The sequence below is a fragment of the Homalodisca vitripennis genome, chromosome 7 (genome assembly GCF_021130785.1).
Source record: "Homalodisca vitripennis isolate AUS2020 chromosome 7, UT_GWSS_2.1, whole genome shotgun sequence".
Classification (NCBI taxonomy): Eukaryota; Metazoa; Arthropoda; class Insecta; order Hemiptera; family Cicadellidae; genus Homalodisca; species Homalodisca vitripennis.
In genome coordinates, this window is record NC_060213.1 from 29,878,176 (window position 1) to 29,894,618 (window position 16,443).

The 16,443-nt window shown below is 32.8% G+C and overlaps 1 protein-coding gene across 1 annotated transcript; it reads left to right on the forward strand.

Moving 5' to 3' along the window:
• Window positions 1-1,211: 1,211 nt before the first annotated feature.
• Window positions 1,212-11,064, forward strand: LOC124366514. Its single transcript, XM_046823102.1, has 3 exons — window positions 1,212-1,355; window positions 8,662-8,768; window positions 10,663-11,064. Exons 2-3 carry the CDS (start codon window positions 8,676-8,678, stop codon window positions 11,017-11,019), a joined length of 450 nt encoding a protein of 149 aa, XP_046679058.1. The 5' UTR covers window positions 1,212-1,355; window positions 8,662-8,675; the 3' UTR covers window positions 11,020-11,064.
• The last annotated feature ends 5,379 nt before the right edge of the window (window positions 11,065-16,443 follow it).

Consider the following 16,443-nt stretch of genomic DNA (forward strand, 5'->3'; position numbering starts at 1 on the left):
GGTTAAAATCATTGAGGTAACGGAACATTTCCTATTTTTCACTTATCTGTCAACCATCAGTCATGTAAAAATCACTTAGTTACAACCCAGAGAACTTAGAATAGCATATCGTTATAGTTTATAAAATAAAGGTTGGCGGTATTCTCTACGCTGTAAAAGATGCTAGTATAGAAATTCAGAAAAAATAAGCTTTTTGACTTCTTCAGTTTGGAGAAAATAATATGCAAAAATAAAAAAATAGTTAAAGTGATTAGGGAGATTAGTTAGTTGAGTTAGTTATTTAGATTAGTTATTTTGATTAGTTAAGTTAAATTAATTAATTTACATCTCAAATACCGAATCGCTTTCTTCAAAGTTGCCACGGGCACAAATGGCTGAGCACATTGCTCAGCCACAGAACGCAAAATTCCAAATTTTAAACTAATTTTCCAATTTAATGGCCCATATTGGGGTTCTGGAGTTTGTGGTTTAGGGATTCTGGAGATCATCTTCGGCGAAGTTATCCATAAATCTGAGGTCTTGCCATGAGGAACATAAAATTGCAATAGGCTGATTTGTATACAAGTCATACCCAACTATAGACACGTAAAACTTAGGCGGCCCTTTCCTAAATTTTCCTCATCTAGTTTCGTGGTTGGCGACTCCAATGAGGCGTCGTTTCTGATAGGTCTGCAGTTCGACAGTTTTGATGACGTTTTTCGATACAACCACGAGAGGTGCGGCTAACCTAACTCTTCTATTAGGTCAGCCAAGCAACCTAATAGTAAGTCCTCAAAAACCCTTCAGTCGGATGACACATACTGAAGGACATTAGGGCAATAACTTTTGAATTGAATAAGTCATTTGAGACATTTTTATCGGTATCGATTTTTATTTAGGTTTCGATTGTTCTACAAGCGATAATTCACAAATAAGCACATAATGATAACGTTAGTTAATTAAGTATTGTTCCCGTAATTAAAAGTTGATTAAAGTCACGCTACATAACTTTTATTTGACACGTTATCAATGGTTGCTCATTCTTCTCAACAGAAACAGCGGAACACAAATGTTACGGTACATAAATATTATTTGACACGTTATCAATGGTTGCTCATTCTTCTCAACAGAAACAGCGGAACACAGCGGTACAAATGTACGGTACATAAATATTATTTGACACGTTATCAATAGTTGCTCATTGTTCTCAACAGAAACAGCGGAACATAAATGTTACGGTACATAAATATTATTTGACAGGTTATTACTTTGGTTTCTGATTCTTCCCACTCGAGAAGAACCTTCCCACACCTCAGAGCAACATTCAACACTGCAAGTTCAACTAGACAACATCTTTTCCATTTTACTGGACCCAGGTAAGTGGAATAAGTTTTTACATTGTAGTATACCAAACCATTGTAAAAGCCATTTTCATGTTATTCTTTTCTTTAACTCTTTTGATTCCAGCTGCTTTTTAAGTACCCTAAACCACCATAGTAAATATCCATCAAAATGTACTGTAAGGGATCTCCAAGGAATCCCTGCACTATTTTATCCATTTCGCAGACTCACATAGATGTATTTATTTTCACCAAATTTTAACAAATTTTAAAGATATACGTTTCTTTTCGTTCATCATAAAATATTGTAAATTATAAGAATTGCTGAGAAAATGTTTTCTTATGAATTGACGTTACGTAAAATTGAAAATGTGCAACTACGTCAAATTTCATTAAGTGACATCAAAAAATAAGTCAAAGATACAATTATTTTATTAATGTACATGTTTTTCAACATAAGTAAGTTTCCTTAACGTAACGTAAAATAAAAAAGTACTGGAAGGAATAAAATTTAATGTTTAATGTAAACTATAATACAAAATTAAAATCTGTAAGCGATTCCTTATTTAAGTGTTTGATTGTAAAAAATATAAATAGTTTAAAATGCTTAAAATTAAAAGATTTAAACTCATGCAAAGAGGACTATCTATTTCTAAATATTCTATGTACTCAATAGTATTAAGACTTTAATATTTTGCATTGATTCAGCCAAGACGGATAGTGCGTATAAAATACATCTTTATATATATATATATATATATATATATATATATATACTAGGCAGAGAGAGATTCAAATTAATATAATACAAATAACCTATAATATTATATAAAATTATAATAATGTCTCTCTGTGTGTTTGTATGCGTGTACTCAATCAAGTAAAAACTACTTGACCGATTGAACTAAAATTTTACATGGTCATTCTTAGGGTGCCTGGTTAATATACTCGTATATCCCTATTTCGAAAATCCCTCTGAACTACGCCCTAATGGTTTTGAAAATTCCCTTCTTGTCTTAATCAGTAAATAGTAAATGTATCTTTAATTATTTATAAGATTAAAAAATAGAAAATATAATATTTTATACAAAATTTATAGCCTGTATGTTTTTTCCTGTTCATATTTATCAAAGTCAGTTACACTTTACAAATGAATTGCTACGTGCAGAACCTATTCTTTGTCTGAATTATTTTTATTGATCTTTTATTCAACTACTGTTGTATTATTATTACTATTGAACTATCAAATAATATTTCATTAAATGGTCATTTTATTATCTCATTAGTGAGTTAACTGAAAAGCTAAGGACTACAGTCTCTCTTTAGGGTTAGGATTTCTCCACACTTGCTTAATATCAGTTCAGTTGTGACAGAAATTGTTGGAGCTATTTAATAAAATATCGTGAAATATTGGAGAGAGATTAGAGAAATTTCAGAATTACTTATAAAAACAATTTTCTTCTCTAACTTCAAAAACCCTTTCTTAAACGTAAACATAAAGTGGATTGAGGTAAATGCCAGTGACTATCGCTTATCTCAGGATTGTTTGGAATAAATTTGAAAAAGAATATGCTTATGTTGTCTATATTTAGTTTTTTCACATGCGATGTAGCGGATAAGTCCTATTACTGAATAAAAAAAATGGAAAGCTCTTCTCAACTATATTTCCAAATAAACATTTTACCTTTCCTTTACCTCCATCTGTATAAGATTCTTTTTGAATTTATTTGATCAACGGAAATGATGAAACACGTTCCCCAAGCTTTGGTGAGAAGAAAGTAAGGCGTAGAATATTTAGAGTAATAATGGCCTATACAGAACTTTTGGACACTGCTTTCTTCATAGACATTTAAAGTTTTTTAATAATATGTAACGTTGGAAAAGAAACAAATAAAATAAATGAACTCCTTATTGGTTTGAAACATTTGATGTTTGAATGTTATAATTATTAATATAGATTGTTGTATTGGTACATTGAGGTAAATATATAATATTTGTGTTATGTAATAATTTATTATTCTTTCATTTATTTTTCTCATTCTACACTTATTTTGTTATTTACACTTTTTTCATCCGTTAATGTTGTTAAAATTTATGAAAATATCCTTAAACTAATTGTCTTTTATGTATTATTGTTTACTGATAATGGCAATGAACAAAAAGTAATGTTTCGATTCTACTTTAAGTACGTTGTACGAATTAAATGAATTAAACACGCATGGATTTATGTATGTATTTATGAATTTATATATGTGCATGTGTATATTTAAGCATATTTATAAATACAAAGATTGCAACTATTATAATATATTAAGTAATAAATGGATATCAATGTTGGATTTGGTTATATAGTTTATTAATTGTTAAAGCTTGGTTGTTGTATAGCCTATTAATTATTTATAGTTAAAATTGTAGTTTGTTAATATATTAATTAGTAGTTGGTAAAACAACATGTTTCCAATATTTTATATTTTATTACTTACTTTACATTTACATTCAAATGTAATACATTAAAAATAAATAAATAATTATTTCATTTCAGTCAAAAAAATAATATTTTAAAAGTGTTGTTTTTCTGACTACCAGTTTAAAGTGTTTCTAATTGGATTTTAATTAAATATTTAATCAGTTATAGCACTAACTTACTTATGGTTTTTCAGCGTCCAGAATCCCAACCCATCTGGGATAAACCAGGGAGATACACTGTCACTAAAATTAAAATCATGACACCTAAACTATTGAGTCAATAAATTTTAAAGTGGCTCTAATTATGAAAAGTTAGAAATGATCTAATATAAACCAATAGAAAATCCATGTTCAATAACACTCGATTTCCATTAAATTTTTCTTGGTAATTCGTTTTGCGGGATGTACTGCAATGCATCCAAAATCAGCTAAACAATATTTAATATTCCTAAAAAAAAATAATAATAAAAAAAAAAACAGAAAAACTATATCGAAAAACCCAAAACAACATAAGACTATCTAAAAAAACTATATACTCTCTAAAAAGGAAAATAGTATTAGTCTTATAATCATCATTGAACTTAAGTATCTTAATCAAGGGATAATCTAGGTTGTTTTGGAATAATTATGAGAAAAAAATTCATTTCTCTTTAGAAATATTATCTTCCAGTCGTGGTGTTAAAAATTATACAGTTTATTATTTACTTAATTTTATGAACAGTCACTCCAATAATCATAAAATTGTATTATTGTGAGGCCTTTTCGTGTTTCATGAAAACACGAGATGTTTTATGAATGTTTATCCGATTGCCTCCAAAAAATTATAAATCCAGAAGTTAGAACTGTTGTTGTGGGTGATTTCAATGTTAATCTCTCTGTTGCTGACATGAAAGTAGATAGTCTTCTATCCATGATGGCATCTCACGATTTAAGCAATAAAGTAAATTCATTTACGAGGGAATTTTAAAAACTCCCGGTCCTAATTGATCACGTATATACTGATCTTTCTGAAGACATTTTCAGTTGCTCTGTCGTGATAAATGCACTGTCCGATCACCATGCACAAAATCTCACATGTCAGGTATTTATCTAGTCCTGATTGCCCTAAGTTTATGCTTAAGCGATCATTTGTAGAAGATAATGTTCGTATTTTTAGACATCTCTGGGTGGGGAAACATGGCATGATGTTTACGCAGCTAGAACAATGGATGATAAGATGAGCTTGTTTATGTCCTCTATAGAGTTTTATTTCATTCAGGCTTTTCCTGAGAAAAGGGTTCGGATTCGTGGGCGTTCTCCAAATGCCAAAGTGTCTTTAACCCAGGAGCAAATTGAGCTACGTGATTTGGTTGCGCATTGGTATTATAAAACTAAAGACCTGAGTTCTTCTGATGAGAGAAGAAAACAATACCTTTCTTTGAAGAGGCAATATAGGGCTAGTGTGAGGGAAGCTAAGTCATCTAAAGTTAAACATTTACTGCAGACTTCCTCAAATAAAGTTAAGACTGTGTGGGACATAGTGAACGAGCATAGAGGTAAGGCAAGAGTTTTGGCAGATATCCCTCGAAAACCATCAAGGATAGTAAAGGAGTCATTATTAGGGATCCGAAGGACGTTTCTAACTTGTTCAATGATTTCTTCATTAATGTGTCGAATGCAAGTTCATCTTCCATATCGTTGTCTCTTCTTCAACAACAATCATGTGCAGGGGTGTCTTCATTTTTCTTTTCACCTGTTTCTGAAGTGGAAGTATCTGACATCATCAGATCTATAAAAGCAAAGGCTTCTTCTGGCTTCGACAATATATCATCGAAGCTTCTTAAATCATGTACGGAGTATTTTGTTAGGCCACTTGCTCATTTGAAAAATTTTTCGTTTGAAAATGGCCTGTTTCCTGACATTTTAAAGTTGTCTATAGTGAAAGCCGTTACATAAAAGGGGACTGGTTGAGGAACTTTGATAATTTCAGGCCTATTTCGATTGGATCGACATTTTCTAAGGTGTTTGAGAAGGCAGTTTTGATAAGGTTAACGGCTTTCCTGGAGAGTAATAAAGTTATGTTTGACAAACAGTTTGGCTTTGTCAAGGGGAGGCTCAACTGTGAAGGCAATGTTTGCTCTCTTGGATAAAGTTGTTAAAGCTCTTGATGAAGGACAGTTTCTACTGGTATCTTTTTTGATTTGAGAAAAGCATTTGACATGGTTTCGCATGAACTTCTTTTGCAAAAGCTTGACAGAGTGGGGTCGTGCGTGGCTTGGCAAATCAATGGCTGGTCATCTTTCTTGAGTCAGCGTAGACAAGTTGTGGAAATTCCATACGTTGACGTAAATACTAGGAAAAGATGCTTTTCTGACGAGCAGATTGTCAAGACGGGTGTGCCACAGGGCTCCATACTTGGACCCTTCCTCTTTATTTTGTATGTGAATGACCTCAGCAGTTGTGTTTCGAGGGGCTTGTTGTGTTTGTTTGCTGACGACACATCACTTGTAATTGATGAGTCTTGTCGTTTCAATATGGAGATAAATACGTTTGTTCAGTGTAATTCAATAGTCCAGTGGTTTCAGAGTAATGGTTTGGCCGTGAATACTGATAAAACTACATTGCTAGATTTTTCAATTTCATCAAGACGCAATGACTCTTTGAGTGTTTGGGTTGGCGATACAGAGGTTTGTTCTGAGCAAATGGTCAAGTTTTTAGGCCTAATTGTCGATAGGAATCTTAGCTTCTCCTTTCATGTAAATCATGTCGCACGTAAAGTCTGTGCTGGTATTTTTGTTCTTCGTAGACTTTCATCTTTCCACGGGCACCGATGTGCCTTTCTAACTTCATATTTTGCATTAGTTTATCCCTACCTTTCATACGCTGTTGAAATTTGGGGTTTTGAAAATTGCAGAAAAAACCATGTCTTTCTTTTGCAGAAGAAAGCGGTGAGAGCTATTGCTGGCATCCGTCAATCAGAATCCTGCAAATCACACTTTAAGAACTTCAATCTGCTTACTTTTCCAAAGTATATATATTTACCACACATTGGTCTTTTTTAAGCAAAACCAGGGCATTTTCGAGTCACTAATTCCGCAGTCCGGACACTGTCTCAGAAATAGCAACAAATTAAATATTCCCCCCCATGCAACCTCTTTTTTCAAACATCACTGTTTTTATAATGCCGTAATTTTTTATAATTCTCTTCCTGTGGACCTAAAGAATGTAAATGATATAATGGTCTTTAAGAGAAACACTGAAGGCTTTTTTAATAGAAAAAATGTTTTCTACACCCTCAGTGAATTTATTGGAAATAAATAGTCTGTATGATGTAAAAATTAATTAGTTTTAATAATTGATTAATTATAATATATAAAATATTAATAATTGATTAATAATAATTTTATAGATACAAAACTGCACATGTGTTTTTTTTTTTTAAATATTTATGACGCAATCCAATGCATGTTACATGTCTGATGGAAATAAAGGATATTTGATTTGATTTGATTTGAAAACACCATCAGACCCACACAACTGAAATAAGAATTAAATAAAAGATTACTTTACTTTTATTTCAGTTATGTGGGTCTGATGATGTGTTCATGTAACACAAAATGCCTCAAAAAAAATAACATTTCATAATTATTGCAGTGTTGTTTCATAAATTAAGTATTTAATTTCAATAACAAGAAGCTGGTATTATGTAGTTTATTATTTATTAAATCTTTTTTGAACTTATGAAGTACATAGCATACGTGTCAAACTCAGGCCTAGATTCAATATTTATAGTATAATTTTATAAGCTCATCGTCACCTTTAAAAAGAATTAATTTATATGAAAATAAAAAATACGCTACTTACTATAAGTTTTAAATAAGTCGAAATTAAAAAAAAATGTATACAAACTGAATACTATTCAAGAAATCTTGAAAGTTGAAAAATATGTTTTAAAGTTTGGTAGTTTAAGCCCGGATGGATTTAGCAGAGGAATCTTGCAATCTCTTACCCGTGTTTCTAAAATAGAAACAATCTGCTTACCATTTTCAAAATTTCCCCGTCCTAAACTATGCCATCCAGTTTTCTTATAACTGCAGATTTACAATTTTAATTTTAATAAGTTGTTATAGTTGAGTTAAGCTCCAGTTCACCTTCCTCTTAATGCAACGTCTGGAAACTGACGGTGATAGTGACTACTGGAATTTGGAGTCAGGTTTGTCTTAAACTAATTTTGGGTTTTTTCGACACAGCCATTTTTTGGACCTCTTGAGACAAACTTGACTCCAAATTCCAGGAGTCAAGTCTGTGATATCGTCAGATTCCAGATGATGCACTAACAGGAAGGTGAACTTGAGCTAAACTCAACATTCAGATTGAACCAATCCTTCCAGCCATACACTATATATGTTTGTTTTATTCTTTCCGCTTTTTTTCTGAAATGTCAGCTTTTACCCCATGGGCCTTTAAGTTGTTTAAAAAATAATACCAAACAGCAAGGAGGAAGAAAAAAAGATAGCAAATGCTTTTAAGCTTTTTTGGACCGACTGGATCGGAAAATAGCATGCTCCCCGCTTTGACCGATTACTTTGTGTGACAGATGTGAACATTGCCCTTTCTAAACGGTTTCTTCACAGTTATTGACACAAAAAAGTATTGGTGAGTGAGAAATAAGTACTTATGGGAGTTTTACTCCCACAATAAATCCTATTGGAATTTTACGTTGGTACGTCTGAGACATTCCAAATCACAATTATGGAAAAGACACAGAAACGATATTAATACAGACACTTTATAATGGATGTAGTTTTGGGTATATTTGAGAAAACCATTGACGAATCAGTGTCAGTTGCAGTGTAATTTTCTGTATGTTAAATGCTGTCATGTGTTTTTATTTCAGAAAACTGTTCAAACATGTGGATTGTTGTACCTTTGGCAATATCGATAATCGCTACTGGGTCGGGATATTTGGAAACAGTGGACGCCCAGCAGTACTGGAACTATCAGGTAAATCCTAATAATATGTTCCAGTATATTTTGACTATATTACGAGACGTACGATTAATATTGTGGCCATTTGGCTTTATTATTTATTAGTAATATAAAGAGATCTGAATAAAAAATTTGATTATTGGTGATACCTCAAAAAATAAATCCTCTATACTTATGTAAAGTAAACGATATATGTCAGGTTTAAGTGGATTAAAGAACAGTTGTTTTGCCTGCATCTAGTTTTGGAATGATATGTATCATATTCTAGTAAACAAACGTATACAGCTATGAATAATTCCCATGACCTAGTTAAACGGTTATTTGTACTTAAATCCATATTAGGAACTGGAATCCTGTGAAAGTCTCTTTCAAAGGGCCACAATGTAGGTACTGGAATGTACATTCCAGGGTAAAAATAGTGTCGGAAGATATTTTCTATTCAGAAACAAATAAAGTTTAAACTTAACCCGTGAGGAACCAATGTATATAGTTTCAATTACTATTAATAGTTATCGATTTGATTTAAACGGGCAGATAGAAAGATAGACAAATGGATTGAATTTTATTTGATCTTTTCACTCCAAAATTATACGAGGATTTGCTTGGAATCTAAGGAATACAAGTACCAGATTTAAATTATCTTGGATCTTTCTATCAAGAGTTATCGAACAGACAAACGGGCAAGTGGATATACATAACCCCTTTTAATTATCTCTGCAGCCTGCAGTTTGCAGTCAAACTCTGTTTTTATATGATGATGAATAAAGTTCAAGGGCTTGTTAAAAATATCGACAGTGGATTTAGGGAACCCGTATTATTCTCCGATAGCTAGTTGTATGTGGTCTGCTCTAGAGTACGCTCTCCTGACAGTTCGGTGATTCAGCAACGCTACGGGTTAAAGAAGCAATGTCGTGTTGAGGGAATGTTTTAGAAGAAAAACTTGCAATACTAATTATTAAATAATTTATTACATTATCCAATACAAATTAATAACGTAGCTATGGTAGGAAGGGTTGATTCAATTGAAATTGAGTTAGCTCAAGTTCACCTTAGTTTTATAGCAGCGTCTGGTATCTGCCGCTGTCTCAGACTTGACTCCTGGAATCTGGAGTCATGTTCGTTTGAAGATATCCAAAGAAGGTTGACAAAGAAGAAGCTTTAAACGAAACACTTACATCGTTTCCTTTTGTACCTGACGAGATTACCACTTCACCTATTTATAGGTGTTTCTGATGTCGAAACAATGTAAATGTTTCGTTTTGAGTTTCTTCGATTCCAGGAGTCAAGTCTGAGACAGTGTCAGATACCTGACGCTGCAATAAAAATAAGGTGAACTGGAACTAAACTCAAAATTCAACACAGTAATAGTTGGGACTTACCAAACTAAACGAAACAAGTTTATATTTTAATCGCGTAGTAAAGTACGGGTATTCAGCTAGTAAGTAATCCTCCCATTTTCCATCACTTCCGAATTGTCTTTCGACAAAAACCTATTTTGGATTGTTACGAACATTTAAAAAAATAATAGCCAAATCTAGTTATGCGATTACCAACGAAAAGGATTTAATTAAAAATATTGCAGAGGAAAACATGGTTCTTGGGTTCGGTATGATAACTCATTCATTATGCCTACATTTTAATCTCCATTTCCAGTTATCCCTTAACGTTGGTGGTAATAGTTATTTATATATTTAACATCTCCATTATTTTAAATTTTACAAATCAAATCAATCAAATACGAAATAATATTTTATTGCATTTTACAATTTTACATTGCATTGCAAAGCAGTGAGCTGTGTCCAATAAACAGCAAGAATCAAGTAGATCAAATCATAAATATATATTTGACCAATCATTGTTAGTTTAATACTTCATTATAGCAACATGTAACATCCTGTTTTGTACGCAGGGTTATCCTGGGAGTCCCTCCTACAACACCTGGAGTGCTCCAACTGGGAATGAAGAGCATGGGTTGCTACAAATGGTTTCCAGACTGTGTCCCAACTGCCTACAATCGGGTGGAATAGATGAGGTCTCCGGCATTCCAGGTTTAAGAAATGCCATTGAATATTCATATTTCAACACGATAAAGCCATCCATAAATGAAATGTTTTACAAATACGGAATCGATAGAGGAGCCACGTACAGATACGCTGACAGTCTGTGTAACAAGAATTCACAAATGATATCATTCCTACCCGGCAATGACGTGGCCAACATGCTTTGCTCTGATATTCATCAGACGGTGCAGCAGGAAAATTTGTAATTCTACTTTATTGGTGTTTGGTTGTTTTTGGATTTCGCAAATTATTAATGAATATCGCTCATATAGAATTTAAACATTATGCTTGTTTGTATTTCCTTCTCCATAATTTAATAATACGTATACAATAGTAACGTGATACAAAAGTAAAAACTGGAATTCCTAGACTAGGTTTGCGTCAACAGATGTATTTTAAGACTTTGGATAATTTTATATTTTGCATCACAAGCTTTCCATGTCAGTTGAAAGTTTTGATTTTGTAATTTTTACAATGGAGCATTTTAAATTTTTACAACTTTAGGCATATAATTTTAAAGCTTTTATAAAGAAATTGGTGGATTAACTATAAAAATTTGGTGGTACTCTTGAGGGCAAAGTGTGAGCTCTTCATTATTAATTGATTTTCTAAGGGTGTAATAAAACGAGACTACAGTATAAAGAAAAAGTAATGGATTAGAAAATTAGTAATATATGACACCAAGTAGGTTATATTTATGGAATTAAATTGAAATAAAAATGTTTAATAAAATAATTTAATATTGTAACTAATAGCCCAGAAACTAAAGTGAGAGCACCACAATCAGGTAAACATACTGTTCATACTGCTGTGTCCATACGGCTACACTGGGTTAAAGGTAGTCTGCCAAGCATTGATTGAATAAAGGTTGTATATTTCATGATTTAAAAGTTTATCTTTGGTGATTCGTTTTTTATTATGGCAGCGAACACAGAGACTATTTATAATTATAAGGGGGGTCGCATTCTAGGATTGCTAGTGAGCCAAAATTCAGTACGAGCGTTATACTGGAGGAAATTATTAAAAGATGTTTCAAAGATTCCAAATATATAGTTTTAAAAATAAAAGAGGAAAGACCTTTAGAACTTTGGGATAATAATGAGCAGGTAATTTTAAATGAAGAAACAACATTCGGTGAAAAAGGAAAACCACGGACTTATTTCTCTAATAATTTTAATTTAGAGGTTAATTTTAAATATGTACGGAATTATATGAGGGCAGATTATTAATTCTATGTTGGCATGGGTGCCTTTAGGTAACCTGCACTACAATAATATCTTTAACTCTGTACACCTCATGAAATGAATTTACTCATAATATTTTTAACTCAAAGTGTATAAGAAGCCTCGGGAAACTTTTATACGTAGTACAAACAAACAAAATCTCACTCGTATTCAGCCTGATCTATTATATACCTTAAAAACTACATGTTGATTATTAAGTTCCATTTATTAGACACTAGGGCCTACAGACATGGTGGTATCAGTCACATTCACCTGTAAGCCAAGCAGTCCTTGAAAATCTTTGATATTCCTCGTAAGAAATCTCAAATATTACGAATTCAATGTTTGCTATTGCGCCAGACCTGGAACCTCGCAGCTTCCAACATGGCTAACGTTGTAAATCTCCATCAAAAGCAAGGTTGACAAAAAGTATCCTTCTGGAATAATCGTGTTTTTCGTGACTCACATTAAATCAATGTAGCTGGTTAGATCTCAATACAAACGTATTCTGGAAACCTTACATTTACATTTGACTGCTGAATAGTCCCAAGCATACCAAACTCTGTGAGTAAAATCGGGTGAAACTAAGATGATCATACTTAATCACTTTGCAGAGTACAAAGAACAAGGCAACATCCAACGAAAACGTAAAAAAACTCAATACCATCCATTTCCCCCTAGGAGGGTTCACTTCTGGCTTGTTGCACCCTCAGTGGGTACAGCAAAAACCGATGTGTCACTTAAATCTAGACAACCTTAAGGATGTCCAGGAGCGGCACATCACTAACCGCAAATGTTGAGGTTCTGGGCGCAAGTGTAATTTGATAGGTATAGTCTACTGTGGGAGATGGCTGTTGGAGTTGGTGGGGTTTGTTCCCTATGAGTTAAAGCTTCTTTCCAGCCTATACATAAGGGTGTGCCACCCCTGCCTGCTTTTACTGGAGAGGGTGGTTCTGAGCTGGCTTCTCCTTCTTCCTAGAGGACATGACTTGAGATTATTGTCCTAAATTTTTCCTCATGAAACTCCACAGTAAGCGGCCCCTACCCTAACCTTACAAAAAATTGCAAAACATCCTGTCACTCCAGAAGCTTGTGAAATTTTCTAAGTTTTTTGCCTTAAGACAATAAATGCCATCCATTACCGAGCAGTTTTAGTCATTTTGGCTTTTTTACAAGCAGTATTACATCTACAACTAATACAGCCTTTTGAATTTGAGTCAAAATCGCAGGCCGGCTAAACGGGAGTGACTCATAAAAAAGGGTTTTCCTTCGAGATTTACAGCATAATCACTACCAAACTTTCTCACATAATTACTAAACTCAAATTATTTCATCGCTTTTTTATTCCATTCTATCCTGAAAGCTCATGATCTTTATCACTATACAGATTCCAGACGCTGCACTAAGAGGAAGTCAATGTTATGAACGTCTTACATCTTTTCAATGTTCATGCTACATCAAGGAAATTTGTATAATTTTGATATTTTTGTTTTTTTAAGCGTAAATGTCATTCACTTTATTGATTTGGGCGCATATGTTATCGCCACCGTTGAAACTTATTCTTTTCGGTATCGTTCTGTACAAATGAACGGAATACGTTCAATTTTCTGGCTGCGACAGCGCACGTGGAGTGGCCCTCGCGCTTACTGGTGGAACAATACACTTTTTATACAGTATAATGTAGGTTATGAAATAATTCCACTAAAAATTACGATTCTGAGCAATTTAATTCGAGCTTATTATTTAGTTTTAATTACACTATCACTCACGTCTTGCTTACCTAAAAAAATGCAAAGCTCATAATATAAAAGCTATATATTGCTATATAGCTCCAAGAAACAAACAAACAAACACACACACACACACACACACAGCCCTACATATAGAATGCCTTATAAAATGCTTTACATATACACATTTTTAAATTAGTAGGCCTACAAGGAAGATGGATTTTTTGCAGCTTTAGAGACCAGTGGGGCGTAGCATAGAGTGAGTTTTAAAATAAAAATAGCCTTATATTCATCCCAAGGGCCGTAAAAATGTCCATGTAAAATTTCTTTACAAACTACTGAATAATTTACGCGTGAAAGCAAAATAAACAATCAAATATAATGTTATTAGGATACAAGTGGTTCAATAGGGTTACACCAATATAATGTTGTAGCTACTTAGTTTTAAGTATAATTTGAATGAAATACTTGAAGTACATCTTTGGTGATGTTTGCAAAGATCTGCTGAAGACGGTCGAATGTACGTTCTACAGAAAGACCTTTCAGCGGAAATGAACTGGGAATAAGGAAGCGGAAATTGTGTATGCAATTTCCTGCAATGTCTAACTGTTGGAGGTTAATAACGGAACTGCGTACTTCAGTACCTGTATTGTGCTGTTGTCAATTTGTAGTGAATGAACACAATCGGATATATGTTACATTGTTGTGTAACTCTGCTTCGCGGTTATAAATTGTATTAAATATCTCAACCCTAACAAGGAAAGCAAAGCCTCTTTTCTGAATGCCGGGGACATTAATCCTCAGAATTTCACTTCATAGAAGTATTTATATTTTTAAATTTCTCTATTTTTACTCAACCACATACTCTTACTATTGTCTAATACTCAAGTATATAGAAGAATGTAACAGGCAATATGTAAATACGAGTCGAACATCAATTTAGAATTGGCCTTTAAATTATACATTTATTATTGACCAAAGAATTAGTTTAAGCCACGTTCATTTTTGGCTATTTAAACAAAATTAAAATGCTTTAACTGTGACAATATCTGTTTTCTGTGTAAATTTGATTGCATGTAAATTATATAATTATTAAAATCATTACGAATACGGTTCTCTTTTCAGAACAAGCATTGTGCTGGCATTTCTATCTTCATATAGTTCCTAGTTCACACTAACAAAGTTAATATAGGATTAAGTAGAACCGTGGATACCTTAAGGTTATAATCTAATATAACGTAAAACAAAATAGGAGTTATAAAAGTATAGCTAGCAGTTTCAGAGATTTTAAACTGTTGTGGTTTGTAACTGCAAAAAGAAACAACTTTTAATCTGATCGTAATTTTATTTTAGTTAAGGAGGAACCTGTATATTTTTTATTCTTACTAAAACATTTTACCACTAATTAACAATAATTTAAAAGTTGGTTTCATTTAAAGTTTGTTACATTAAAAACGTGATTGTTACGTGCAATATTACGTTTGTGGAGACGATAGTAAATACTGCAAATAATTTTGATTTTCAAGCATAGCTAATCTAAAAACTCTTCAGATAGTTATTTGGAAAAAAGGTAAGATTATATAAATACAAGGACGGTCTATTTTAATGCTGTTATGAGTTAATGGGTACCGATATTAAGTTTTGAAGAATGACACTAAACCTCGAATAAGATATAGACGTTTCGTAATTTTTGGAAATGGTATTTGTCAGCTATAAAATATTATATTGAATGTCATATAGGAGTATATCTATATATATAAAAATGAATGTTTGTATGTTTGTCCTTTATGGAATCGTGAACTATTGGACCGATCATGATGAAAATTTGTACGTATATGTATTTTTCCACGGAGAAGGTTTATAAGCTATGCCCATCCCTTTCCCGATTCAGGATTCCGCCCCACTGGTTACAGAAATACCCATAAGAAATGCATTGCAGCAAACATATGTTAACGTCTTTTCAAATTTTTAATCAGCTGTTTTGTAAACATATATTACACTTATAGTTTTTAAAGCATAGAGTAAGCTTAAGAGAAACGACAAATTTTGTTTAAACTGTTTCTGCAATCACTGTTAAACATAGACTTTACTATCCAGATAATACAATTCAAATTTGACGTAAAAATTCACCTTTAACTGCAATATTTATTTAATATAAACCATGCTCATGCTTGATCAGAAGAGCAATGCAGATATCATAATTACTATCTTACGTTGGCTACAAATATAAAGAATGTTATAAAATCAACCTTAGTTGTTTTTTTTGACAGAAGTATGGTTCTCACAACTCCGTGTGTACATATTCTCTCGATCGAGACAACAAAGCAAGCTCAATCGTGGCATCGGAGATATAACTAATTTAATCTAAAATTTATTATAGTAAAAAAAAAAATTTACTAAGTAATATAAGGACTTCGGTTCTTAAGATTTGCGTGCGAAGCCGTGGGTAACAGCTAGATAGAGGCAGGAATATGGTACATACCTTCATAATACGCCCAAGAGGCTCACGATGGAACGACTATCAATTATCTCAGCAATGTTTAGAATGTGATAGAAAAAGAATAAGTGAATATAGTGTACTGTTTTCAACGGGAAATTGCGTGCGAAGCCGCGGGCAACTTTTGCAAAAAATTATTGAAATGCGCAGCAAAGCGCGCCGGGCCCGCTAGTCTACTAT